Consider the following 27,343-nt stretch of genomic DNA (forward strand, 5'->3'; position numbering starts at 1 on the left):
AATAAAGAGAAAATAACAACTGTTCTCTCCACAGGCAAGGTTTGTCTGTGCTGATTTATGCCTTAATGTCACATCAATCATCAGACCACACGGATGTAAATAACAAGCTTGGTTTGAAAAATTGAAGCAGCGACTGATTTTTTGTTTCAAATGATAAGTATTAGTTTATTTAAAGATAAGGATGTCAAAATATACAGTATTGCATCATTAAGATCAGTGTGGATTAAAACGTCAGGCCCCTGGCTCCCTGTACAGGCTAGGATTGAACGAACAGAAATCTTAATTTTCTGTAAAATTTATTAACTACAGTTATTACAGGAGTCTTGTGAAGCAGAGAGCTGCCTGGGCAGCTTTGATTTTGGTTTCTATTAGGATTAATTACAAGTATGGATATAAACAAACATCAGGATGAACAGCTAAGTTTCCTATGATCTAAGGAACATTAATTCCGGGCTGGCAGGCACAGCCCGGCGTTAGGGGACGTGGCTGCCCTCTTGTGTCCTATTAGAACCTTAAATAGCTTTTAATTTGTTATCCCACCCCGCCCGGCCGAGACAGGGGCCGCCCCAATCCCGCCAAGCCTTTGCATTTTAGCGTTTTAATTTACATTAATAACCAGCAGGAAGCAGGACTCGATCACCACGGGCTCTGCCAGGCTGAAGGGCTCAGCTCCAATTCCAGCTCTGTCCAACCCCCCCCAGAAGTGACTCGGCTGTTGTTACACTGCAGCAGGACATTTCCCCGGGGGATTTGTGTTTTCCTGGCTGCTCTCAAGCTCTCTGAAGCGGAGGATTCCCTGCCCGTGCCCCGCTGCCCTCCTCTGTCACCTGCTTGCTTTTTCTGCCATTTACTGAATTCTCTGCCACCCTCCTACCTGCCTTACCCTCCCCTCTGCACACCTCAAACCATCCACAGCACCTTACCTTAAACACATTTCATGGGGATCTGTAGAGCTGCTTTCTACAGGAGAGGAACAAACAAACCCTGCCAGTGACAACCTGCAATGGTAGCCAGTGTTTGCTTCAGCCTCGGGTGTTTGTGACAGCCGTGGGAGGGAAAAGGAGTCATTCCTGCTGCCAGAAAGGAAAGGAGTCATTCCTGGAGCTCCCGGAGAGCTGCTGAGCCTCCCTGCAGCAGCCAGGGCTGGGCACTACTTGGATTTCCCAGCAGGGAGGATGGACACGGGATCTGTCTGCACTTCTGCATCCGACATCCTTTTGGAGCCCTGTGGAACAAGGGAGACACCGTTAGAAACGTTTCCAAGTATTTCTGAATGGTCAAGTCTGGAATCGTGCCCTGGACTTTTGCTGCCAGATGTTTCCCACTGATTTAATCTCCCTGCTTTTCTTCATTTAATATGCACAAATATATGAGCACCATGTGCATCACGAGAACCACACAAAGTTCCTGCCTAAACGTGGGGGTTATTTTAATAGAATTGTCTCAATTGGCATGGAAACAATTGTTGTCAGGACCTGGGCTCACACACCAGAGCCAGGCTGCTGGGTGTCTGTAGTATTGGAGTTTTGGCATCATTTCTGTAACATTTCCCTGCCCTGAACGCTTCACTGCAGCCCTGCTAAGAGTCCTTCAGGCATGATGAATGGGGTATTATAGCCAGCCCTGCTCTGCTCTAGGTTAAAGGAACATTAAATACTTTTATGCATGACAGGTATTCGACAATGTTTGAGTGATAAAGCTTTTTTTACACTGCAAACATAATTCTGGGTTTGGAACCACTCCAAGACACTAATCCAGCTTAGATGAAGGAAATGTATAGCTCTAACTATACCAACCACATTTTTCACTAACTGATAAAAACTTGGCTCTGGTTTAAGGCGCTTGACCTAATTTTGCTGGCCTTGAAGCTGCCAGAATTTGAGCAAAACAGCCCCAAAACCAGTGTTTGAGGTCACTGTTACCACCGTGGGGTGTCAGTGCTGTCTGTAACCCAAATCATGCCTTGCTAAGCAGAAAATCCAGCGTGACAAAGCTAAAGGTGCGTCTATGCTTTCCCTAGGATAGGAACCAGGCAGAATAATGTGTGAATTGTCCCTTCCTGGAAACCTGAGTCTCCACTTCAGAAGGATTCTGTGTTACACATGGGGAGTGAAAGGTCTCGACTTCCTCATCCCCTTCAGGGAAGTAAAACCAGCAAGGGTTTTACACTGGTAAGGCTCCACCTCACTGATCTTCTTTCAATGTTTCACCTTGGAGGATCTAAGTAAGAAAAAGAGCAGCCAAAAATCACAATGGACTGAAAAATGCCATCTAAAGCTGATTGTAGCCTTGTGCAGCTGAGCTGGCTGCAGTGGCTTCGCTTCTGCTTCCCCTGGTGTTGAGTTTGGAGGATGCTCTAGAGCAGAATGAAAGGTTTGGCCATTTACAGGTAGCAGCAAATCCATCTTTTATCCATCAACCAATACTAGGTGAGCTCTTCATTCCAAATTTACCCAGAAACCCTAAAAACCTCCCGATCAGGTGAAGATTTCCCACATCACAGGAGTAGTGGGCTCTGCCAGCTCCAGCTCCTGTCTGAGCATGATGAAGTCACTTCTAAACTGATCAGGGAATACGATGATACAATTTGCCTTTCTTCCTAGAAAAGGGTGGAGGGAGGAGACAGGAGAGGAGGATTCTCCTTGGAGATAATCCCCATTTTGCCTCATTTAGCACCATTCTGCAGAGGTCACTTACTTGCTCACTGCAGTCTCCTGCTGCACCCATTTTCAAGGTGGTTGCTGATTAAAGCAGGAAGATCAGACTGGCTGATGATTCCTGCTGAACTGGAATTTCCAAGCCCTTCTTTCTTGTGAAAGAAAGAACTTTGTTCTGCCTTTTTTTAAGGGACAAATTCCAGCTCTGCCCTGGGATTCAGAAGCTCAGGCACCACCAGCTCATGGCTTGGAACATTTGGGCAGAGCATTTTAAAGGGCACACACAGCAAAACCGTGGGGCTGGAGTATTTTTCCCCCAGATTTTGCTCAGGAGAAGCCTGGGTTAGTGCATCACATACTCTGATCAGAAAAAATCCGAATACTTTCCACGTGCTGAGCACTCCCAGCTCCTGACAACTGGACTGTGAGTTATTCCAGCTCAGGAAACAATGTTATTAATCTTTTTTCCCCCCTTTCTTTTCCTTTCTAATCTAATCTTTCAAAGACTCCCTAAATACATTTGCTACAGCTTATAAATTAATCTCTTTTACCATAGGAACAACCTTATCTGTGCTCAAACCCTGCAGCCGGGCACTGATGCTGTTTGCTTGCATCAATGGCTCTGGTTGTAGCCAAAATTCCAGCATTTGTAGCCAAAATTCCAGCATTTGTAGCCCAGCTGGGAGCAGAGGCTGGAGCTGCAGTGTTTAATCTGCATTCCTGCACTGTGGCATGCTCCTGCTCTGTGCCATTCCCAGGGGACTCAGACCCAGGAGAGGGTGGGCTTAAAATCCAGAACAGGAGCTGCTGGATCCCCTCTTCTACATCTCCTGCTCCCATTTTATGAACAAAAAGCTGAATTTCTCTGCTGAGTTGTTCCCAGACAATCGAGCTGTTATCTTGAAACGGGAATGCTGGCATTGGTTGGTGTGTGTGATCTAATACCTTTAGATCAATGATTACACCTTCTGATCACCTAGGAGATGACGAGATTATTTTTTTTTAGATTGCAGAATGAGTTTCTTAGTTCTTGGTAATCTTCAGGATATTCAAAGAGGAGTAATAATTTTCCATAATAATTTTCCATGACAGTTTTCCCATATGCAGACCTCATTGTTATGTGGTTTGCTGCCATTTTGAAGCACAATAAAGTGACCAAATCAACTTTACTGTTGTCAAAAATTTCTTTTTTTTTTTAGAGTTAATGGGAGAGGGAAGCTGCAGGAGCCCTCTCTATAATTGCAGCAGAAGATAAGGGACTGCTCAGCCAAACTGAGGCAAACTGAAAAAATAAATCCTACAGAACATCTCTACTTCCTCTACACCGATTCTGTTTTATTCCTCAAATGGTCTTTTTACCTCTCACAATCTCCTCCCTTGATCTAAAAGCTTTTCTTGCCCTTTCAATCTGAGCCACCTTTCCTTCCTCTCTCTGTGTCTTTCATGAATTTTGAAGGTGTTTCCTCACTCCTTCAGATCTCCCTTTCTGGAAGAATTCTAAATGTGTGTCTCTTGTTAAACTCCATGAAGGAGTTTTGATTTTGATCACCTCCCTTGATTTTGAACTTGTAGGGATTTTCTTTGGCAGGGATGTCTCAGCTGCACCGCCACGGGGGCAGGCAGGTTCCTCTAGTAATCCAGCCCCATCTCCGCTTTCCCTTAATGAACACCCTGTAATTTGTAGGAACATTGAGTCATCCTCATAGCCAAGGCATGAACCCCAAATCCAGCGCTGTGCCAACAATTCTAGCTCCTGCTGGCCCCGCCTCAACCACCAATGCCTCCAGCCAAACCATCCTGCCTAGGGCAAAAACACCCCTCACCCCTGCCTCAACCACCAAACCACCCCTGCCTCAACCAGCACCCCAAGGGCAAAGCACCAAACCACCCCTGCCTCAACCAGAGCACCAAACCATCCCTGCCTCAACCAGCACCCCGAGCCCTGAATTTTCCTCCCTTTCCCAAAACCTTGCTGTTCTTTGGCCCAAGTCCCGCTGCTGAAATGGAAGCACCAATCCCACATGGATCAGAGTGCCTAAAGCAGCCGGAAAACAGCAAAAAAAAGGAAGAGAAATGAACATACAAGGCCTTTAAAAAACCCTCCCAGGGACTGCCTCTTCTCTGCCTTCTTGTAGGAGGGCTCCTTGGCGTCGCCGCCATTGTGGATGGAGTCAGGCTCAGCTGCTGGCTGCTCCCGGGGCTCTGGCTGCTCCCTGCCCTTCTGCTTGCCCAGCTCCAGCGTGGACTTCTTGTCTTTGGAGCCCTCTTTGCTCCTTGGGCCCCCGGGGTCGCTCTCAGATGGGGCAAGAGGCTTCTCCGTGGCGTTCAGAGTCTGCAGCGGTTTCAAACAGGGTTTTTTTTTTAGTGGGGAACAGAAAGAGTTCAGGAGGAGATCCATAAATATGTTAGGGGAAAAAAAATAATTTAAAAAGTGGAATGCCACCTGGCAGGAGGAGCCCTGCTGCCCAGCAGGTTTGCATTTCCAGAGGTTGGGATGAACTCCTGCAGTGTTGGCTCAGGGAAGGGCTCCCAGGGAGCTGATGGAATTCCATGAGCAAAGACTGTGGGATCAAACCATCCCTGCCTGGAACAACTTCCCTGAAATGTCTGCTGGGGCTGCTCGAGGAGGCAGGGAGCATCACTGAGAGTCACTGCCCACTGAAATACCCCCAGTGTTTGCACCCCAAAAAGTGCAAGGAAAAGATCTGAGAAAGGACAAAAATCAAAAGTACCCCATAAAGCAAAGGATGAAAACAAATTCCCTGTGAATGAGCAACACTCCACCCAAAAATTATCAACACAGGGGTTGGCTGTGGAAAGCCAGAATAGCATAGAACATTTCATGTACAGGTGCAAAAGAAGAGACAGGAAATCTTCCAAAAAACACAATCACAAAGCACCTGTGTAGAGTAAAGGGGAAGATTCTGGAGCTCAGAGAAGTTCAGGATATATTTGAAGTTCACACAAGAAAAATCATATCTGGCAAACAAAGGATCAGACCATGAAATCGTCACTGTTTGGGAAGCAGTAAATGAGGGTGGTTTTGCCAGGAAATCTGTTTGCAAATAGGATTTTTTTTTCAATGTAAAAAAGAACCCCAAACCCATATGGCTTTATTTATTGCCAGCATTAAAACAGCACAAATTTGCCATGTTGAAAAGCTGGAAATCTCACATCTGCCCTCAGGCCATGGCCCAAGCTTAATGCTGTGTATTTTTCCAGCTTTGGGAATTTTACCATTAGTCTTGAAATATTTGGTGTTCTTCTGAAGGCCTGGGGTTATGTGCTCACACGCCAGGCTTAGCTTTCATTCAAAACAAAAACATTTTTAGATATCGTGATTTCAGAGAAAACCCTGAAAGCAGAAACTTTAGAGAAACAGAATGCAAATGTACCTCTTGTATTTAAAAATAAAAAACGTTCAAGCCTGCCTAATTTTGGGGAAACAAGAATGAGAGGAGACAACAATCCTGCTGCTTTGCCTTTTTCACTCAGTTCAGCGTTTCTTGCTACCCAATCTTTAAAAAGTTCCATGTTTAAATCACAGAACCCATTTAATACGTTCAGGCTTGACCAGGAGACTCAACTCCTCCACTAAACTTTTGGAATGATTTCTTTTTCCAGAGATGTATGTGGTAAATATTTCCTCACACCTGGGTCGCTCTGCTCTTAGACTTAAAAACTCCAGTCAGCAGCTTGTCTTTGTGCAGGAGAACGTGAAGGGGGGGATCAGCAGATTTACAAATGTTTAAAGCAGGTTCAGTGGGGTCAGAGGAGAGCAGAGCTCACACCCCACCTGTGCCACCTCACCTGGGAAGTGACACCGCAGTGCCCAGGGGTGCAGGAGCTCTCCCAGCACAAGGATGGACACAAAGCAAATTGAAAGTGTCTCTGGCTCAGTTAACTCTGGGAGCTCTGAGCAGTTGCTTCCCAAGACCCTTCTCACTGGAACTGGCCTCAGCTCACCTCGGAAACAATTCTCAGGTGGAATTGCAAATATTCACCTTCACTGCGGCAACAAGCACAGCTCTGGACTGAGCGCAGACACAGCCGAGTTCAGAGGGGCCAGAGGAGCCTGGAAGCCTCAGAAACAGTCTGTGCAATCTGTGGCTTTGCTCTGTGGGTGTAAAAGCAGAGTTTTCCTCCCCACACGTGCCTGAGACAGCGCTGCAGCCAAAGCAGAACCGTCCCCATGGCTGAGGGCAGGTGGGGCCTTTGATGTCAGGCAGACTAAACACTTCTTAAAAAATATTCATAATACATTTTCCAGGCAAAAAATACCCAACTCAAACCCTATCAGATAATCTCTTTGAGGTGTTTCATATTAACCTTGAAAGGCAGGAAATTGGCAGATTTGATATTGATGGGAGCAGCTCAGGAAATGTGGTGTGAGGCCAATGAATAATGAAAGATGTTAATGCTCCTTATTCCAAAGGGGAGCTGCTCCTGGCAGTTTGCTTTGCGTCCCTCAACATTAGCAGTGCCACTGAAATAAAAAAAGAAAAATGGACAGCATTTTCCCCCTTATCTTACAGGAGACCTTGGGCCAAGGCTGATTTTTAAGCCCAGGATTTCTGTGGTTTTGGAGCAGTGCTGAAATTTCTGGAGGGTGTAGAGTGGCAGGGATGGGAAGGGGAGAAGAATCACAGCATTCCAGAGACACTGCAGCATAATTTAAGGAAATCCTTTCAAAGAAATCCCCAAAAAAGGAAGAAGTCAGCAGCAGATCCAGTTTTCCTTGGGCTCCTCTGAGGAATAAAATTGTTCTACTTTACACCAGGGCAAGGGAGAGAAGGAGGAAGAACAATAAACTGATTTACAAAAATGGAAGGAAGCTGGCTGATCATTAAAATAATAAAATAGATCCAGGGCTGAAACTTTTGGTGTCTTACTCAGATCACTTCACAAAGCTCTTGTATGAAATAAGAATTAAGTGTCACAAGACAAGGCTCTTCTATATTTAGGATGCTTTTAGAGACATAATTCATGAAAATTAACCTTGGTGTCATCAGACATTGTGAAAATAGGAAGAGAGAGATATAATTTTACAGCTATTTAAAAAAGGAAATTCTGAAATGACAGCTTTGAATGCAACTTCAGTTTTCCTCTTAAAGGAAACTGTCTATAGACAGAACCTTGTTTTAGTTCTCATTACTGAGAGATGAATTCTTTGGAATATCTTCACTTGGAGCAGATGAGGGTTGGACTCTCAAATTAATAGAATTTGTCTTTTTAATGAAAATATGATTTTTATGAAGCATTTGAAAACCATGAAGAATAGAGTGAAAATACCACACCCAAAGGTCGGGTTTAGATTTTATGTACAGAACGAAAGCAACAAAAATAGAACAAGAAACAAATCTTTTCATGGCTTTTGTTACATTGCAGCGAACAGTTTTCATTCTCATTTTCAGTTCTCTTTTGTAGAGTTTCCACCTAAATGATTCTTTCCTCAGAAGACAAGTAAATCAACAAAGTAAAAATAATTCTGTGTGTATTTAGTTGCACTGCCTGAGCCAAGGTTCTTGCAGAAAGTCAAAAAGCAGCAAGAGAGAGGAAGAAGACTGAACACAAACCCACTGATTATTTTAAGAAAAGGAACACACCCAGAAAAAGTTAAAAAAAAATATTATGTTGACTCTTTAAAATCTTGTTTAATATTATGAACAGATAAAAGAAACAGAGAAGTTATGTGTAAATATACAAAGCTCAGTGAGTGCAGCACTTTCCTTTCAGTGACTTTACATTTCAAGAGGCAGAGCTGTGTGGAAGGAGGTGACAGGAACCCATCACCAGGGGACGAAGAAGCCCAGGCCAAAAATACAAAGTCCACTTACGTGGTGTCTGGGGCTGGGACCATCTCCCTCTTCTGCACGGGGGCTCCCTCCATCACCCTTGCCTGACTAAAACAACAAAGGTCCTGTTTGGGGCCTTCATCCAGGATGGAAACGCCCAGGAATCAAGGCTTGAAGGCACCTCAGCAGCTCCACTTTGGAAACGTCCCCATCTCCAGGGTGGGTTTTGCTGGTTCTGCTCTGTGGGATTGTCTCCTGCCAGTCAGGTTTCCCACCAAGGCCTGAGCAGGGATCACTTCAGCCACTCAACAAGAACCTGCTGTCAGCCCTGCTGCCGGAATTTTCTAGGAAAGAGCTTTTCTTTGCTTTCCAGAGCCAAATCTGTCCTACAAGACCTAGTGGGACTTAGTCTCTATTTATCCATCCTACTAAGTGCATGTGCTGTGAATAATTAAAGCCCACTCAGCTTTAGAGGGATGTTTCCATATTTTGTCATCAGCATCCACTTAATCCTGATTTTTGCTTTCCAGTTTATTCCTGCATTCCTTAAACCTCTAAATAATAATCCTCCTTGCTTCCCACACTTCCCAGCCAGGACAATCCAGGCAGAGCCTGAGGCTGCAGCACTGGAAGGTCACTCAGAGCAAACCTTGACTCTGAAATATCTTTTTAAGGTAAAAAACCCATTTCCATCTAGATTTAGAAGTGAGAAACCCCCATTTGACCAAACTGAGTAAATAGGACAAGTTTTGTGAGAATTAGGTTAAGCTTAAGTTACAATTAGTGCTACAAAAGGGACAACAGCAATGAGCATTTGTGTTTAAAAATGTGTTGGAGGGTTCGGTGTGTTCTCCTGGGTACCACAGAATGCACAGAGCTCAGCAGCAAAGCATAAAATAATGCAGGATTTCAGAGTGCCCAAATTTAAATGTCATTTTTCATTGCAGAAGTTCAATGAAAACAATGAAAGGATGTGACTTTTGTTCTAAATTTATCTCAGGCGGAATTGTGGTTTGCTGCAGCTCTACGTTTGTAACGTGGAGCACAACAGCACCAGCCTGGTCCCACAGATGGGCTTCCTGCAACCCGACTTTCCTACAAAACCACAGAAATCAATGCATGGCAGCAGCAGGAGAGAAAATGAAACCACTCCATGACAATTCATGGCTTTTGTGGGAAAACCCTGTCCCTGGAAGGTGCCACTGCACGGGTTTGTGCTCAGGAGCTTTATCTGTGCACGAGGTGCAGGGGAGGAAGCACAGTGTGGTCTGTGCTGGGGACAAACCCGTCCAGAGTGCATGAAGATGAGCTCTGATAAGATCTGCTCTGCATTTGTGTTTTAGCAAGTCCTCAAGTGCCTTTAGGAAAAAAACAAAACCTGCTCTAACAGCAATCAGCGTTACCTTTTCCCCTATAAACACCTCAAACCCTGATAAAAATAGCCCTGCTTTAAACAACCTCTCTAATCCACCTTGCATTTTTATTGCTATTATTATTTTTAACCAAAACCAGAGTAAAGACCTTGAGGTCTAGACAAAGCTCCCTCTTGCTGCCAGTGAGACGAGGAGGAAACAATCCCAAAGATTTCTCTCCAGAGCACTGCTGACCTCTTATCCTTGCCTCTGCTCACTTGGGCTTGCTGCTGGCCAAGGCTGCCCACAAAGTTTTCTGCAGTGAGCAGGGTGGGTTGGGATGTTTTTAAATGGAGGAGGGTGGGGACAGCCAATACCCTGCTACATTTTCATCAACAGCTGTGACAACATGATTATTCTCAATTCTAAATGCTATTTATTGCCTACGTTTGATCATGTGGGGAAGCAGGGCAGCACAGTGACTGCAGGTGATTTGGGAACAATTTTCCTCTGGGAAGCAGGAGTAGATTCTACTTTCTGCCTTTCCTCTTTCCCACCTGATGGACCTTAGCAGGAGTGACAGCCTCCTTTCCTTTACGTGCCAATTTACCTAACCTACATTAACTGCCAAAAACATTTGTGCCACTAAAAATACAGCTCCCCAAAGCCAGTGCAGGACAGGACATGGCACAGGAGGACTGACAGCGCCGTGGCCAGCCAGAGATGGATTTGGAAGCGGGGTTGGAGGTGGGCTCCTCCAGGAGCTTCCCACCGGGGGATGCTGCGGTTTGTGAAGCAGAGCACCCTCGGTGTTGTGACCCCTGGAGCTCCCTGGGCCACCTCGGCGGGGGAAAGGTCCCCTAGGCGGGGAAAGGGCCACCGGAGCCCTCGGGACGTTCCGGGAGGAGCCGCGAGGGAGATGCAGGACGGGGAATGCGCGGGGGGATGCGGGGAGAAGTTCCAGCGGGGCATGCCGGGAGAATCGCCCCTAGCCCCCTGGCACGCTCATCCCTGAGCACCCCTCATCCCTGAGCATCCCTGAGCACCCCTCTGAGCATCCCTGAGCACCCCTCATCCCTGAGCACCCCTCATCCCTGAGCATCCCCTGAGCATCCCTGAGCCCCCTCATCCCTGAGCATCCCCACACCCTCCCAGACAAAGGCAAAGTGTTTTCCCAGCCTCTCCGCAGCCCTCTGAGCTCCCGAAGGGCAAAGCTGCTCTTACCAGCTTAAAGAACTTCCTCAGGTTTGCCTTGGGCGTTTTGCTCTCCGCCCCTCGCGGTTTCACCTCGGTGCTTTCTGTGCCCTTGCTCTCGTCCCTGTCGGGAGCCACGGCCTCCAGAGCCACATCTGCCTTCTCATTGTTCACAGCCTCTGCTTCCTCTGAGGAGTTCTGGGGTTGGGAATAAAGTGGAAGAAACATTCTGACTCAATCTGTGAGGAGTTGGTTGATTTCTTAAAATCTTACAACCAAACATGGCATAAAAACATCCTCAGCTTCGCTATTCTCTTTGTGCTGCTCCAGGAATTTGATTGATGTCAAATGAAATGAAGTAAATAAATGTTAAAATCCCAGCAGTTTATATAAACAAAAGAAATAACCTTTCTTGAGTTGCTGGTTCCTAATCACAAGAACCTAGCTTTGATTACAATGTAAGAAGAATGAAAATGAAATTACACACAGCAATGCTGTCCTGAGGAGATGAGGCTCAAGTAAATCCAGTAAATATGAGAAAAATCATACTCAGGAATGTGCACTCAAAAGTAGAATTAAGATTATTTGAAACACACTGTGGACACTACAAATTGCTGAAACCTGGCCTTGGACACCCCCAAGGATGGGGGAGCCACAGCTCCTCTGGGAATCTGTGTCAGCACCTCACCTCCCTCCCAGGGAACAATTCTTCCCAATATCCCACCTAAACCTCCTCTGTGCCAGTTTGGAGCCATTCCCCCTGTCCTGTCACTTGTTTATTCTTATTTGTCACCACATCCTTTTATTTGGACTCTGCCACTTTTTTTGTGAACAATTATATTTCCTGTTCCCCTTTCCAGCAGTTTTTCTGTGTGCTGTTGTCATCTCCCTTTCTGAGCAAATAAAATCCCAGTTTATTTAGTCCTTCTTACAGAAGCCATCCAATATATTTACTCAGTATTCCATCACACCTTTTAGTTCTGACATATTTTTAAGTTGCAGGGAACTCCACATTCAAGAAGGGGATTCACCATGAATTTCTACCACAGCAGGAGAGATTTTGCTTTGTTCCTGACTCCTCTTTTGTGGAAGAAACAACATTTTGGGGGTGGGGCAACAGGGAGAAGAATGATGAGGGAATAAATATTCCTTATCCCCTGCTGCCTGAGATGGCTGCAGCACATCCCACTTCCCCGTGGAATTGTACATTTAATTTATATTTATGAACAGCTTGGAGATAATCAATCTACAATAATTTTACTCTGGATCTCTGCCTATTCACACAGCCATATCATCAATTCCCCATCGATTTGCTAGAAGGAAATGATTCAGAGCAGAGTGGAAGCAGTGGCTCAGTAAGGCAGAGCTCAGCTCCTGGGATCTCTCCACTCCAAGGGGGCAGGTTGGGATCACTCTGCTGTACCCCAAAGGAGCTCTGGCTCTGCACTGGGATTGGTGTCACAACCAACAAAAGCACCCTGGGACCAAATGCCAACCTCCAAAAAGCACTGCCCAGTTAAATTAGGGTTAGGCAGCTATTCAGGGATTGAGTTGTTTCAAGTATCAGGGATTTTTGCACATTTCTTCAGGAAGTTCTTCTGCAGGACAAGGGGGAATGGCTTCACACTGAAAGAAGGGAAATTTAAGTTGGATATACAGAGGGAATTCCACCCTGTGAGGGTGCTGAGCCCTGGCACAGGTGCCCAGAGCAGCTGTGGCTGCCCCTGGATCCCTGGGCTGGACATTGCCCCAGGCTGGACAGGGCTTGGAGCCCCTGGGACAGTGGAAGGTGTCCCTGCCATGGCAGAGGTGGCACTGGATGGGCTTTAAGGTCCCTCCAACCCAAACCATTCTGGGATTCCATGTTCTGCTTCACCCAGTAATTAACCAGTTTGCTGTTTGCACATCAGCAAAAAGAGCATGATTTTCCTGCAGTTGCATGGCAAGAGTTGCTTAAAATTCAAGTTTTTAAAGCAAACACATCTGCTTTTAAAGACAGGTCCCAGAGCAGTGTAAATAATGCTGCCTTGATCACCTTCCACCCTGGCCTGGCCTGCTTTGATCAGATAAATGTGAAGCATCATGTTTCTCTGCCCTGATCAGATATCTCCGAGGCCTTGGAAGCAGCTTTCCAACACAAATATTGGAAATTGCCCACTGTAATTCCCTATTAGTATTCCTTCTGAAAAAGGAAAAAAGAAAAAAAAAAGAGAAATGCTGGCACAGCAAATATTTGAGTAACAGTTCTGAAAATTCTCGTGAAGACTGATCAGGAAATGGGGCAAATACAAAGTGGCTCCCAGCTGAGAAGCTGAATAAGGAATTTTTCATTTTCCCTTTCCATATTTATTCATCTGCAGGCAGAGCAGCAGCATTAACTGCCACGTGTTGACAGGCACTTCATTAGCTGCACTTTGAAGTGAAAGCTCATCAGAGGATGGATATTTAAGAGAGTGCCTGGAAAGAGAAGCTGGAGCTGAATCCTGCACCTATTGAGTGTTGTGGTTGCTGTTTGTGACTTCAAAAGCAAAGCTACTCCTGACTCTAAATTCTCCACCTATTTCAGCTTGGATTCTCTTACCTAGCAAAAGGACAGTGCATTAAATGTGCCAGAAAAAGCTAAATTCATTGCAGAACACCCCACAGAATCTTCAAACCAAGCTGAGTTTGAGGCCAACCTGTTGTCTTTTTGTACATCTTTCCTCTTTCTTTTTTTTTTTTTAAATCCTTGATACTTCATTAAGAAATGACTAAATTCAGACTGAATTTATTGCTGTTTTAAACAGCAGCCTGCCAGAAGGCTCCTTCTTTTCTTTATTTCATCCTGATGTTCAGCACACATCCTGCTTCCCAGCTCTGTTTTCAAATAAGCCAGACTACTCAGAGGAGGAGGTTTCTGTAGCAATAACAACTGCAGAAAAACCTCCCTCCCCCTCTTCTTCCCAGCTTTCCTCTCATTCCAAGCACCTGATTCCCTCAGTTCCCCTGGAAATTCAGTCCCAAGTGGCAAATGTGTGAAGCTTTGATTATTTTCAAGCATGTTTACTCTGTAAATAGCTAAACACCTTTGGTTTTTTAAACATAAATAAAATATCCAAACTGCATCTCCAGTGGGAAAACTCAGCTAAAGAAGCTGCAGGAGCAGCAGCCACTCAGGGGCATCTGGGTGTTTGGAAGCAGCAAATTTCTGGGATTTGAGCTTGAGCAGAAGCCCAGAAAAGCAGTTATTTAACATCCAGTGACTCAGTAAAGTTTCATACAGCCCTTCTGTGAAATGAAATTAAGAATGTATAAACTTCAGCTTATAAACCATAAGGATTTTGAAAACAGGAACTGTGTTTTTAGAGTTAGCCCTAAATTTAGTTAAAATCATTATTTAACCTGAGGAACAATGTGTCTTCCTAAGCAATTGAGACCCCAAATTAAAGCCTGATCTGCTCAGTGACAGAGCATTTTCTGCTCAGGATCAGACAGATCCCCTGATCTCAGCTCTTCAGACATTTATAACAAAGAAATGAAACAGGTTTTAGAGCTTTATCTCTATTAATGATGAATTTTAGTAAAGAGCTTTGTGATCTCTGGGGGATATTTAACAGAAGCATTGAATTGAGAGAGGATAACATTCCTGATTCCATAAAACAAGAGAACTACCACGGATAAATTCACGCCCCTGCTGTTGAGCAGGTGGGAGCTGCTGCCCGCGGTGGGTTTGGCAGCAATGACCTGCAGCCCCAGTACCTTTTTCCAGAAGAGCTTGCTGAGGGGCAGGGGGGTGGCTGAGCCCTTGTCCTTGGTGCCCTCCCGGGGGGGCTCTGTGCTCACGCCCTGCGGAGGCACCGCGGCCTCCGGCGCTTCCGGGTTCTGCTTGGGCAGTGCCTCTTGGCAGGCAGGGACATTTCTGTCTGCTTTTACACAGCTCACAGGAGGCTGCTCAGGGCTCTGGGAACGAAAGGACATGGAGATCGTGAGCAACAACTCCAGCACGCTCAGCCATCACCTGGGCAGGTGAGCACCGCTTCTCCCCATTCTCCCCTGCCCTTCCATCCCTGCTTGACACAGCAAAGACACAGCAAAGCCAGAACACAGATGAAGAAATTACAACACTTAAAGACCAAACATGCCAGTGAGAATTCCCCTTTTCCTGCATTGCACAGATAATTCAACCCCTCCTACTCACTTTGGTGTTGGTTGTCTGCTGGGTTTCTTTCGCAGCCTGCAGGGAAACAAAACACAAAGATGAGTCTGTCTGAGGCAACGGCAGCACTGCAGCTCCACAGGCCAGCAATTGTCTGTGTCACCAATTATTTTATTTTTAGTGAATGTGTGTGCAAGTCCTGGCTCCTGCAGCCATGGAAACTGATCCCTGGAAGAGTGGAGGCTGCTGGAGGGAATGCCAGGTCCCATCCTTGTACCTGCACCAGCCTGCTGCTGCACTCCTTGTGCTTGTAGTTCTCAACTTGTTATTTTTATATGTATATTTGTATAAGTAGTCCCATATTCACATTCCCATTCAGCTCAGGTAAATCACTACAGAGAATTTAAAGGTATTAACAGATTTTTCTGTGTCTGCAGCTTCCAGTGTTCAGGGACACAGAGCTGGGTGTTTTCCGTGGGAATCCCACACCATCATCAGAGATGTGCTCCCATCACTTTCCAGCAGGAGGCTCCGGTGCCTGGAATCCAAAACAGGCAGCACACGAAATGCTGGAAAAAACCCAGGGCATGGAACAGCCCTGGAAAAACTCAGGGCACGGAACAGCCCTGGAACTCGGGCAGGAGCTCTGCAAAGAGCAACTCTGCAGGGGCTGGAGGCTGGTCCCACCCAGCTTCTCTTATTTTTGGGCATGAGGTGGGATTTCCTTTAGCACAACCATTCAGGGATAGGGCTCCTGATTTCATCAGGGTACACAAAGCCAGGAGGAGCCAGTTACATTCCTCCTTGGCCAGGGATGTTGGCTGCATCTCTTACCCCTCACACTGAAGAATGACCTGAGCTGTGCAAAAACCCACCCAACCCATCTGGCCAAGCTCCAGCAGCCTGGGCAGACTTTGGGAAGTTCTCCACAGAACAGGTGAGATATTTTGTAGGGCAGGTGAGATATTTTGCAGGGCAGGCATTTTGCAGGAGCCAAGAACTTTTTCTGTGGTCAGCTCTGACAAACAACATCCAGAACAGGAGGTGAGAACAAGGGTGAGGATGCCACGGGCTGGCTTCAGCATTAGTGCTGCAAGTGAGGGATTCACCCTTCTCTTCCAAGGGAAACTTCCATAAATCAGCACAGTTAAATGCAAAATTAGCATGGAATGAAGGGCAAACATGCATGGATGGGAAGAGCATCACAAGCTGCTTTAGAGTTAGGATTTTGTAACACAGGAGCCTGAAAAACAATGTTTCTGTTAACTCACAAACTCTTTCAACTTCCACTAAATATTCCAGGCAATTTTCTCACTACAATTTATTGCAAGATTAATTACTGGAATGGAATCTTAAAAAATGCCAGTCAGGTTCGGTTTCTACCAGGAAACCTTAATTCATTATGAACAAGTAATTAATATTTTAATTTTATTAAGAAATGAAGCTGAGATACCAAATTTAAGGTTTTGGGAAGAACTGCACACTTGAATTAATTTGGAATACTATTATTCCTTCAGTAATATGCAGATGACTTTTTTTCCCCTCAAAAATGAGATAGTGGAAAGAACATTTTTGGTTTTAAAATATATTAAAGATTGTATTAAAGATTAAAGCCTATGCCCTTGGTTATAAAGCCCCCTACTCACCAGAAATTCCATGTGGGTGTCTGGAGGGAGAATTAAATATTAATTAGGTTCCTCCCCCACTGGAAGGGTCCCTGCTTCTGCATTCTCTGGGCTAAAAAGCTGCAATTCTCTGCTTTCCTGCCATGATTATCTTCAGAGAGCACAGCAATCTTTGAATATAGAGCTTGAGACCAAAAGTTTTTGGCAATTCTTGGTTTTTAACATAAAAGCTTATGTCCTCTGAATCAGCCATTTGCTTGACTGTGCATTTTAAGCCCTTTAAATTACTTATCAAACCCAGATTTTTTTTTTTTCTTCAAACTAAATCAGAAGTAAAATAAATTAATTTTCTTGCTTGTAAGGAGAAATCCCTATTTCTGCAGGAAATCCCATGTTCCAGCCTCCTCTGTGCTGTATCAGATGCCCCAAAATGCCAATTTCAGCCAAGTTCTGGTGCAGATTAATGACATAAAACCTGATCTGCGGCTGGGCTGAGCACCCAAACCTCTCTGGTTTCAGGCTTTGGTCACCTCTACACAAGTCATTGTTTGTCAGCACCTCTGATTTTGGTTTTTAGTGGCCAGGGGGTTTAGTCTGTGTTAGTAACTGGCAGGAATTATTGCTCCAGGAATTGCTCCAGAACCCCGAGCTCACAGAGGGCCCAACGAGAGGAAGGTGCAGCTCAGGATGGTTCCCACCCCCCCAAGCACAGAAATGCTCCCCCAGGGACCTCCAGAGCTCTGCACATCTGGCCAGATGTTGGGAAAGAACTCGTCTCTCTGTGTGCCAGGAGCCAGCTGTGATTTCTCAGGGTTCTGCTGCTCCTGGAGCTCCATACCAACCTTGTGCCTAAAGAGTTTGCTAAAGGTGCCGTGGCCCAGCTTGGGGCTCTCTGCCTTCTTTTTCTTGGCTCCTTTGGAGGGGGATTCTGCTGCTGCCTTCGGGCCAGGCTGTCCCCCAGGGCCCTTCTCCGCCTTGGAGCCCTTGTGCACAACAGCAGGTGCAGGTGAGTGTTTACTGCAGATATTTGCTTTATCAAAGACATTATTCCATCATCACACACGTGGGATTAAAGGAAAATATTCCCTCTTAGCTCTGGATAAATGGTGGGGTTTTTTCCCTGGGTGACTTCTCAGCTCTCCTCAGAGTTTCTTTCACATGAGCAGCAAAATACAAGCCAAGGCAATCCACCTGATTCCAAATTAAACCACAACTTTTCTTCTAAAATCTCCACTAAACTGAAACCTAAATCCCAGAAATATCTGCTTTTCCAGGTCATGAACAAGCAATTTAGGATTTACAATTTTAAAACAGGCAAATATATAAATCTTTGGAGGAACATTCAGTCTTTTTATTGCAGCACAATAGGGACTTTAAAATGTTTTATATAATGCATTATTTAGGAAAAGGGCAGTGTGAATATTCATTATATACACTGCCTAAAATATTTCAAGCTTGCATTAATGTCCTTGAAATTAATTAATTAATTGTTCGAGGTCTCAGGCTTTAAAGCAGGAAGATGCCTTTGGTTACCTGGCCTGGAGGAGGATGAAGGATTATTCCTTACTAATTCTCACAGCAAAAATGACCCTTTTTCCTGCAAAATTCTTATAATTCCTGAACAGAGAGTGTCACAGGATCAGCTCAGGGCCTGTCACAGGAGGGTGAGGTCAGTGATTGGGGCAGACCTTGTCCAAACAACCTCTTGGTTTGTAGGAACTGCCCGAGCTGGTGTGACCGGGCTCTGAACCGGTGTGGGCACAGAGGAAGGGAACAGCCACCGAGGGACAGGAACTGAGGGATGGCCACCAAGGTGATGCCCCAGGTTTAGTTTTTCTATTTTTCACATTCTGTGCTGCTTTAGTGTGTGGGTCTGGGCTCACATTAGGGGATGGTGAGCTCTGTGCACAGAGCAGGGAGACAAAACAATTCCTGCTCCAGCTGGGCACCAAGGACAAATGATCCAAATCTCAGCCCAGGAGCACAAACCCCGTGGGCTGCAGAGAGAAAAACAAGCAGGGTGGGACTGGATGGGCTAAAGCTGGGATGGCACAATGAACTGCAAGGTGCAAATGGAGCAGAACTGATCCCAGGGACAGACCCCGTGCCTGCTCGTGCATTTTGGGGCCATTTTGGTTCATCTTGGGTGCAGCCCTGGCTGGGCTCTTGTGCTGCCCAAGGTGGGTCCATGGAGGAGATCCTTTGAATAAATCCCTGCTTTATTCTGTAGCTCTGTCCAGTCTCTGCTCTAGCTCAGCCTGCACAAGGCATCAGAGGGACAGCCAGCACCGAGGGTGTGCCTGGCTGCTGGCAGCACTCATGGCCCAGCAGCTGATTAGAGCTGCAGCCAGCACTGATAAGAGCCTGACCCTACAGAAACAGAAAGTTCTTCCCCCCCCAGAGGGTGCTGAGGCACTGCCCAGGCTCCCCAGAGATCGTTCCCTGCTCCAAAGCTTCCAGAGCTCCAGGAGCACTTGGACAAGGCTCTGGGTGGGATTGTTGGGGATCTGTGCAGGGCCAGGGCTGGATGAACCTTTGGATCCCTTCCAGGTCCAGGATATTCCATGATTCTGTCATTTGAAGGCACAGCAGCCACCCAACAGCCCCATGGCACTTGGGAAAACTTCACTTAACAAAGCTTTAACTTTAACGCACTTCAGTTGTTTTTTGGGGGAAAAAAAACCAACCCAACATTATTTCCTATCAGCCAAAAAATCTGCAGCTTTTCTACCTGGGAGCTGATAAAGTAACCTCCTCAACATATTTCCCCTTTATTTAAGTACAAATGCCATATCAGATAAAGGAATTCCCAATAAAAGAGAACTCCCACTTAATCTCCTGTAAGGAGTTTGCACATCCTGCAAGTCACCCAGGTTTGTTTGCGCTGCCAGGTGTGCCAGCAAACCAAACCCACCCAGAAGATTCCTGTCCAAATGACAGCAGCACCAGCAGTCACCTGGCACAGGTGACACAGTCAGGGAAGGAAATGGGGGTGTTTCCATCCAAACCGGATTGTTTCCATCCAAACCGGATTGTTTCCATCCAAACCGGATTGTTCACCACCTCTGGGAAGAGCTGCAAGTCTCCCTGAGCCAGGGCACTTTAATAACTGCATTTTCTGCATTGCTTGGAAAAGCTTCACCCTATTTGATGATTTTCAGAGTTATTCTGAACTATTGAGAATAATTTTCAGGGTTATTTACAATTAAATCTCCCATGTACTCACCAAGCTTGCTGCAAAGACTGAATAGGACAAAAGAATAAAAAAATAGGAGAAAACCCAAAAATGTTGTGATTTTGGCTAATAGCTGCATGGAAAAAACACTGCAATTTTTAGGGTTTTATTCCTTGTTTCTTAATAAAGATTTTCACAGCACAAGGAAAACTGTTCTATGAGCAAACAGATTTTTTTTTGTGGACTCAAAATTTTCATGGAAATTTTAGATCAAAGACAAGTCAGAGAAAAATCAAAAGCATCGCCAATCATCACCAAGCTTGCAGAAAACACAACAGATTTTGATTGTAACAGATGATATTAAGAATTAAACTGTTTAGTCTCTTCCTTTTCAATTTATCCAGGGGAAAAATATTTTAAATTACTTCAAATGAGGACATCAGTTGGAAAAAAAACCCCAGCAAAATGAAGAGGAAACCCCTGTGTGAGAAACACCAAATGACTAGTGAACAAGGAACTGCCTACCTTGTCTTCAGAATCACTTTTGGCTTCAGCTTTGCTTGGGGACACCTTAAAAGAATTTGAGAAAAAACACTCAACCCAGCCTTTCAAAGGGTCAAAAAGATAAGTTTAAAATCAGCAGGTTTTATTTGCACAAAGGGAAAATACAAATATTGCTTGCCTCAAGTGGGAAAATTGATAATGCAAATATTCCTTGAGAACACATAATGGCTATGATGAAAAATGCCTGGATTGAATATTTACTATTCAAGCTTCTAATCAATTAATAAAAATGAACTTTTAGAGGTGGCACAAAAGGAATATCAAGCAGAAAGTCTTTGAGTCAGTCCAAGATCTGTACAATCTGTAGAAGTGGAAGTTTGCAGAGCAGGTGGCACTCACTTGATCATTTCACTGTCCCCCTCCTCATCCCCTCAGGACAGAGAACATTTTACATTTATTTATACATTTTTACATGATTTCTACAAATTTTCCAATCCCACAGAGGATTTTTGGAAGCGATTGAAGCCCAAAGAGATGGAAAGGAAAGGCAGAACTTACCAGTGTTTTGAGGAAGCTCATGACTGAGCCCTGTCCTGCAGCTGCCTGGGGACTGTGCTGCTCTGCCTGTGCCCTGCCAGGTGCAGCCAGGTCTTGTTCACCTGCAGAGTCCTGCCCAAGCTGCTTTTGGCTGCACTCATCTATCTCCTAAAAAAATAAAAGGGGGCACAGATTGCTCAGTGCCAGCTTGCCTGATTCCCAGTGGAATGCAAAAGTGGCTTTTGTGACTTGCTGGGAGTCACAACAGCAATTCCAACCATTCCTGCCCAGCCCACGGGCAGAACAATCCAGCATTTATCCCTCTCCTTCCCCTCTCTGCTCAGACATTCAGCACTGCTGCTGCTTGGGGGAGCGCTGTTCTCAGCCACAACAAGCACAGGGCAAGCCCCAAACTCCACTTTTGGCTTTTCAAGGCTGAATTTGTGAAAAATGGGAGCAAATGCTGAGATTTTGGCCCCTGCCAGCTCCGTGTCTGAGCGCACCTTACAAAGATGGCTTCTGATTCTCTATTGTGCCATGCCAGGAATCATTTTTATCTATCAAACACCAACGTGACACACATTAAAAGAAGGAAAAAGGCAACAAATCAAAATAATTCCTCTTAGCCAGATGAAGCTGCCTCTTCTCTTCATGGAATTACACTTCCCAGAGCCCCAAAATATTTTCCAGGGCTCAATCACTCACAAAAGTAGGTAATATAAGGAATTGTTTTCTGTTTACACACCTGGACAAAGGGCTGCTTCTAAAAAAAACACTTTCTTGAACCCGTTTTGGAGAGTTTGGCACCTCTCACACTGAATTTACCTTCCATTTTGGCCACCTTTGTCTTGAGCCTGCACAGGAAAACTCAACAGAAGTGTTGGGCAGGAGAGAGTGACATCAAAGAATGCCTAAGTGACATCAAAGGTATTTTGCCCTAACCAGCCCATTATACTCAGTGCTATTTTAGTGGGAAAAATTAGAATTAAAGCGTTCTAAAGAACCTTTCCCTGTGCTGGGTGATTAAAATACCACAATAATTGTATAATATGGATTTCTTTGAGTCAACAATGGAAGGAATAGACTTCAAATGGTTTAAGATTTCAGAGGGATCAGGACAGCTGGGCGTGGGGTGGGCAGTGCCAGCAGAACACAGGGAGTTAAAGCATACATTGAAATGCCAGAAGGGACTTCAGTGTCATTCCCCACCCACCCAGTTTTGCAAGCTGGCCCAGGAGCAGCAGAGCAGGGCTGGAATGCCCAGCAGGCACTGAAGGGTCTCACACAGCACTCTGTGCAGCTGCCAGCCCCAGCGTGGCCCCAGAACAATCTGTCCCATGCAGGACACGCGTGGCCACGCCAGCCCGGGGTGGCACACACAGAGCTCTGGAGCCATGGAAAATGCTGGCTCTGCTCCAGGGGTTCAAGGGACCACTGAGGCAGGAGGAGGAGGAGGAGGAGGAGGAGGAGGAGGAGGAGGAGGCTGATGTGCTGCTAAACAAAACCAGCTTCACAGCACAAGTGCTTGGTGCCATCACACTCTTTAGAGCTGGATGCTATCAAGAAAAAGAAACAGATTTAATAACTTTTTGGAATTACAGACAAGCCCAATGCATCCCTTGGGATGCATTTCAGGAGAGAGATGCACACAGCTGTTTCCAGCACCTCTGGCTGATCCAGGACATCTCCCTGACAAAGCCACACTGAAGAGAAAGCCACTGCAGATCCTGAGGATTGGGGCCATCCCAAAGTCCCTGAACTCCACTCACAGCTCAGATGTGCCCCATTTGATGTGCCCATTTCAACTCCCTGTGTTCTGCTGGCACTGCCCACCCCACACCCAGCTGTCCTGACCCCTCTGAAGTTTTAAAGCATTTAAAGTCTGTTCCTTCCACTGGTGACATAAAGAAATCCATATTATACAATTACTGTGTTATTGTAATCACCCAGCACGGGGAAAGGTCCTTTAGAACACTTTTATTCTAATTTTTCCCACAAAAATGTCCCTGCCCAAGCCGAGGCTGCCCTTGGCCACAGAGGATCAGTCCAGCCTGGCCTTGGAGAGGGGCTGTGCTCCATCCTGTGCTCCCATGGGAACGTTCCTGCAGGAAGAGCCCAGGCTGGGGCCATCGGCACAGAAATCAGGCACAGAGAACACACAGCCCTGCAGGATCACGTTTGCAGAGCCACAAAATCACCACAAAAACCTCTGTGGCAGCTCCCTGCTCAAAGCCCTACGGGTAAATAATGAAAGAAACCCCAGGAATAACAGAAGATCAGTATTAGGAGTTAACAGATGCTATGTAAATGTTCAATTCGTGTCTTTGAGAAGCTAAATTTGGGGGTAATAAACACCTTAAATATACTGTAGTTTCAGTTCAGTCATCAGGAAAAAAAACCCCAAACATATCAAAAGAATGTATTCCTGCCAGCACTTTTGTTTGCATGAATCATGGCTCAGTGAAACATTTCAGGCATATAATTTATCTTTTCTTTGGCTTACATAGTAAATGCTTCATGAATTCATGAATTCTGCCCTTGTTTTAATTATGCTGCGCTCTGAATGTAGTTTTGTAGACCACAAAAATAAAGAGTGGCTCAGCAAACACAGAATGTTTGTGCAGCTCTTAAGCTACAACTGTGGAGCCTCTCTCTTACTCACCAGCAACGCTGTTTGTTTTGTCTTGGCACTCAGTGCAGGGAAACTTTGCTTTTAGCATTTACAGATACTACAAGTCATAATCCACAAAGAAAAAAAAAAGAGAGAGAGAGAGAAAAAAGAGGAGCTGTTGGCAGCGATATCTTGATTTTTAGTATGATTATTTGGTAACAGTTTGTAGTTTCTGCAGTAACAGTAATTAAATTAGGCTTGGTCATTCTCCCATCCAGCAGGAGAATTGGAACTTCAGAGGGAACAGAAGGCAACTGTACTGCAAGGCAGAGCCACAGCATTGTTTTAGAGATCGAGTTAAATTTGGCAACACATTGCAGTGTTTAGCTGATATATTTTCCCCCAAAAAGGTGCTTAACTCCTCTCTGCCCCCACCTTTTATTCCTTTTCATGTCTGAAAGAACCAAAGACAAAATTATAGCCCAAAAATTCAATAATAACTTTAACATTCCTCTCTCTGTGATCCAGATCTGTCATTTATTTACCCAGTGAGCCCCAATTTGGTGATTCCTCAAAGATGTCCATGTTGCAGCTTTAAGCACACACCTGGGAGGTGTAGAGGCGTTTTTGATAACCAGACCTGTCCTCAGGAGTGTTCCAGAAAGCTGCTGGGATCCTGCAGACACTCCCAGCCAGCCCCAGCACCACCCAGGGCTCAGCTGTGCCTGGGATTTCCAGGTTATTCCCACCAGGCACCTCCAGGATGGGGATGGGCACAAGGGGACTGGGGCAGAACTGCCCATCAGTAGGAATTAATGAGAAATCCAGGTGTTATTGATGTGATAAAGCTTGATCTGGATGAGCAGCGCTTCCCTGCTTGAACTGGGAGAATGGTTTAGATTCCCTTCAGTCCCTGATCATGCACTGCCTCACCTGAGCTTTCAACCTGTTTGCTCCCAGCAATGTTTAACTCTGAATTTTAGCTAAAACTGCCCCAAAGTGTTCTTTCCTTGGACTTTCACAGCATTCCTTCAGCAGCACCAGCTGTGACCTTCCCCACTCTGTAAATGACAGCAGTGTCACTGCAGTGACAGCAAAGTAGGAAATGACAATTTGGCATTTGGCGGGAAAAGAGACAATTCCTGCAAGCCACGGCGAGGATTTGTTGTGTGTGACAGTCAAAAATACCTGCAGGAATTTGGGGTGTTGAAAAGCTCCATTCTAAGAGGCTGAACACAGAAGTGCCAGTGTGCCCTGAACAGAGGATTCATTGCAAATTATCCACCCTGTCCTGCTCAGGTGCTGAATGCCTTTATGGGTTCTTTAAATGTGCACGCTGAGCTGTCTGAAACACCAGTGATGGGAGCACTCCTGAGGGGCAGGGGTGAAAAATGCGACTGTTCCTTCTTAAAAATGAACCCTCAGGAAAATATTACAATGTGTAAATTTATACAAGAAATGTGCTCTCCAAATCTGAGAAAGTCTAAGGCAGAGAAGACAAAGATTAAAAATAAAATAATTTTGTGGCAACTTGCAATGCTGGCAGTGTAAGGAGTGAGTATCCTGTGAGTTAAGTTCAGGCTTACAAATAAGATGGTCGTGGGTAGTGCATCAGTGAACACCATCTTATTTGTAAGCCTGAATTGGCCAATAAAAGCAATTAATTAAGTGGTATTTACACATTGGTTTTTCCCTCCTGTTCCTGACGTTAGACAGGGTTTAAATTTGATCACCAATTCCTGTATTCCACCTCTCCAGCAGAACTCAGAGTTACACCATTATTCCCTTTCAGAGGGTGGGCTTTTGCTGTAGTTAATTACCTGAAAATTATACCTTTGCTGACATCAGATCTGGCAGGAAGTGCAAAATCTAAACTCATATTAACTTCCAGCTCCTTTAACCAGAGTGCTCTTTCCGTTAAGATCCACAGTTTCTTATATCACATTCTCATCGTGTAAAATCATTTCTAATGAACAACTTTTCCTTGACTAAAACATCACAATAAGCTGGAGTACAAAAATCATTGCTCCATAATATTCCTTATTTTGCTGAATAGGGTATCCTAGCCAGAGAAGTAGGGCTATTTTAAAAATGGTACAAAACGCACCAAAGAACTTTTAGAAACCCATCCAGTGTCGAACTCCAAGAAACTGGTTTAGTTTCAGGTATTTTTGCTTTCATTTGCAGCTGGCAGCTGCTCCTTCTGGCAGTTGGAGCCGTGTTGCCCAAACCTTTTGGGGAATTATAAATTGAATTAAAGTGGAGGTCAGGATTTAGTCATGAGACAGAGCTTCACTCCTTGGCCGCAGGTTCATCTTCCATGCCTCTGTCCTGTCCTGGGGTGTTACCTGTGGTGATTTTCAGGGCAACACTGACTCGTTCCCACCCCACATGGAGTTATCCCACCCTGCCAACATTCCCAAGAGGTTTAATCAGTGACAATAAAATTAAAGGTTATTTCACGAAGCACTTGCCTTGCGCAGCGGTTCCCCGTGGGGCGTGCCGGCCGCGATGCTCCCGTTGGGGACGTCCAGGCCCTGCCTTCCCTGCTCGGGGTCGCCTGCTGTCCTCGCCGTGCCTTTCTCCAGCCTGAAGATCCTGTCCAGGAGCGTCACTTGTCTGCCCTTCGGGGCGGCCACATCGCGTCCCTCAGGTGTCCCCGTGAGCTCCACGTCCTGCAGCGGGGCCTGCCCTGGGTTTTTATGGCTTCCCTGCTGGGGGGCTGCCCCAGGCCCCTCCGTGCCCTCGCCCGGGCCTTTGTTGGCACCGAGGGTGGCCTGTGCGGGGGCTGGAGCTGCCGCTGGCTCCGGGGCAGGCGCTGGCACGGCCCAGGGGAAGGGCAGCAGGGAGCGGGGCCTGGCAGCTGGCAGGGCCCTGCTGGCAGCGCTCCCGCCGCTCTGCCCGCCCGCCTGGGCACCGGGGCCCGGCTCTGCTGGCTCTGCTGAGGAAACGGCCGCGTTATCCCGGCCTGCAGCCGCCCTGGGGTCTGCTGTGACACAGGGAGAGAGGAGAGAGGCAATTACCCACGGGCATGGGCACCGCGGGCACCACAGCCATGGGCACCGTGGGCACGGGCACCTGAGCTGGGGTGAGCTGGGTCTGAGGCACACTTGGGATCCCACGCTGCTGCTCATCCCCAGGGCTGATTTCTGCCACCCCTCGCTGAAATCAGTGTGAATTTTACCCTCTGTTCACCCCCAGAGCTGATTTTTGCTCCTCTGCCACTCCTCACTGAAATCAGTGCACATTTTACCCTCTGCTCATCCCCAGAACTGATTTTTGCTCCTCTGCCACTCACTGAAATCACACACTGAGTGCACTGAATGCACATTTTACCCTCTGCTCATCCCCAGAGCTGATTTTTGCTCCCCTGCCACCCCTCACTGACATCAGTGTGAATTTTACCCTCTGCTCATCCCCAGATCTGATTTTTGTCACTCCTTACTGAAATCAGTGCAAATTTTACCCTCTGTTTATCCCCAGAGCTGATTTCTGCTCCCCTGCCACCCCTCACTGAAATCAGTGCACATTTTACCCTCTGCTCATCCCCAGATCTGATTTTTGTCACTCCTCACTGAAATCAGTGTGAATTTACCCCCTGCACAACCCCCTTGCAGGGTCCAAGTCAGATCCCAGCCCTGTCTGGCACTACTCAGCCCAGAGGACAGCAAATTAAAATCAGTGATATGCCAAAAAACCCCAAAACCAGTAAAAGCCAAGACAGTTCTATATCAATGTATCCCCTGCTCCTCTGTCAA

General features: G+C 46.0%; 1 protein-coding gene across 1 annotated transcript in view; it reads right to left on the reverse strand.

Annotated features, from left to right (window-relative positions):
* Nucleotides 1–611: 611 nt before the first annotated feature.
* Nucleotides 612–27,343, reverse strand: part of BCAS1 (breast carcinoma amplified sequence 1) — a 31,835-nt gene continuing 5,103 nt past the window's right edge. Inside the window, exons 3-13 of the mRNA XM_030963402.1 lie at nucleotides 26,060–26,574; nucleotides 20,996–21,142; nucleotides 20,459–20,503; nucleotides 17,601–17,741; nucleotides 15,176–15,211; nucleotides 14,737–14,937; nucleotides 11,029–11,196; nucleotides 8,495–8,560; nucleotides 5,107–5,237; nucleotides 4,741–4,999; nucleotides 612–1,225 (exon numbers count right to left, since the gene is read on the reverse strand). Of these exons, the coding sequence (XP_030819262.1) occupies nucleotides 1,151–1,225; nucleotides 4,741–4,999; nucleotides 5,107–5,237; nucleotides 8,495–8,560; nucleotides 11,029–11,196; nucleotides 14,737–14,937; nucleotides 15,176–15,211; nucleotides 17,601–17,741; nucleotides 20,459–20,503; nucleotides 20,996–21,142; nucleotides 26,060–26,574 (1,784 nt within the window). The 3' untranslated portion in view covers nucleotides 612–1,150. The remainder of the gene's footprint in view (nucleotides 1,226–4,740; nucleotides 5,000–5,106; nucleotides 5,238–8,494; nucleotides 8,561–11,028; nucleotides 11,197–14,736; nucleotides 14,938–15,175; nucleotides 15,212–17,600; nucleotides 17,742–20,458; nucleotides 20,504–20,995; nucleotides 21,143–26,059; nucleotides 26,575–27,343) is intronic.

This window comes from Camarhynchus parvulus, chromosome 20, assembly GCF_901933205.1.
Source record: "Camarhynchus parvulus chromosome 20, STF_HiC, whole genome shotgun sequence".
NCBI classification, from domain to species: Eukaryota; Metazoa; Chordata; class Aves; order Passeriformes; family Thraupidae; genus Camarhynchus; species Camarhynchus parvulus.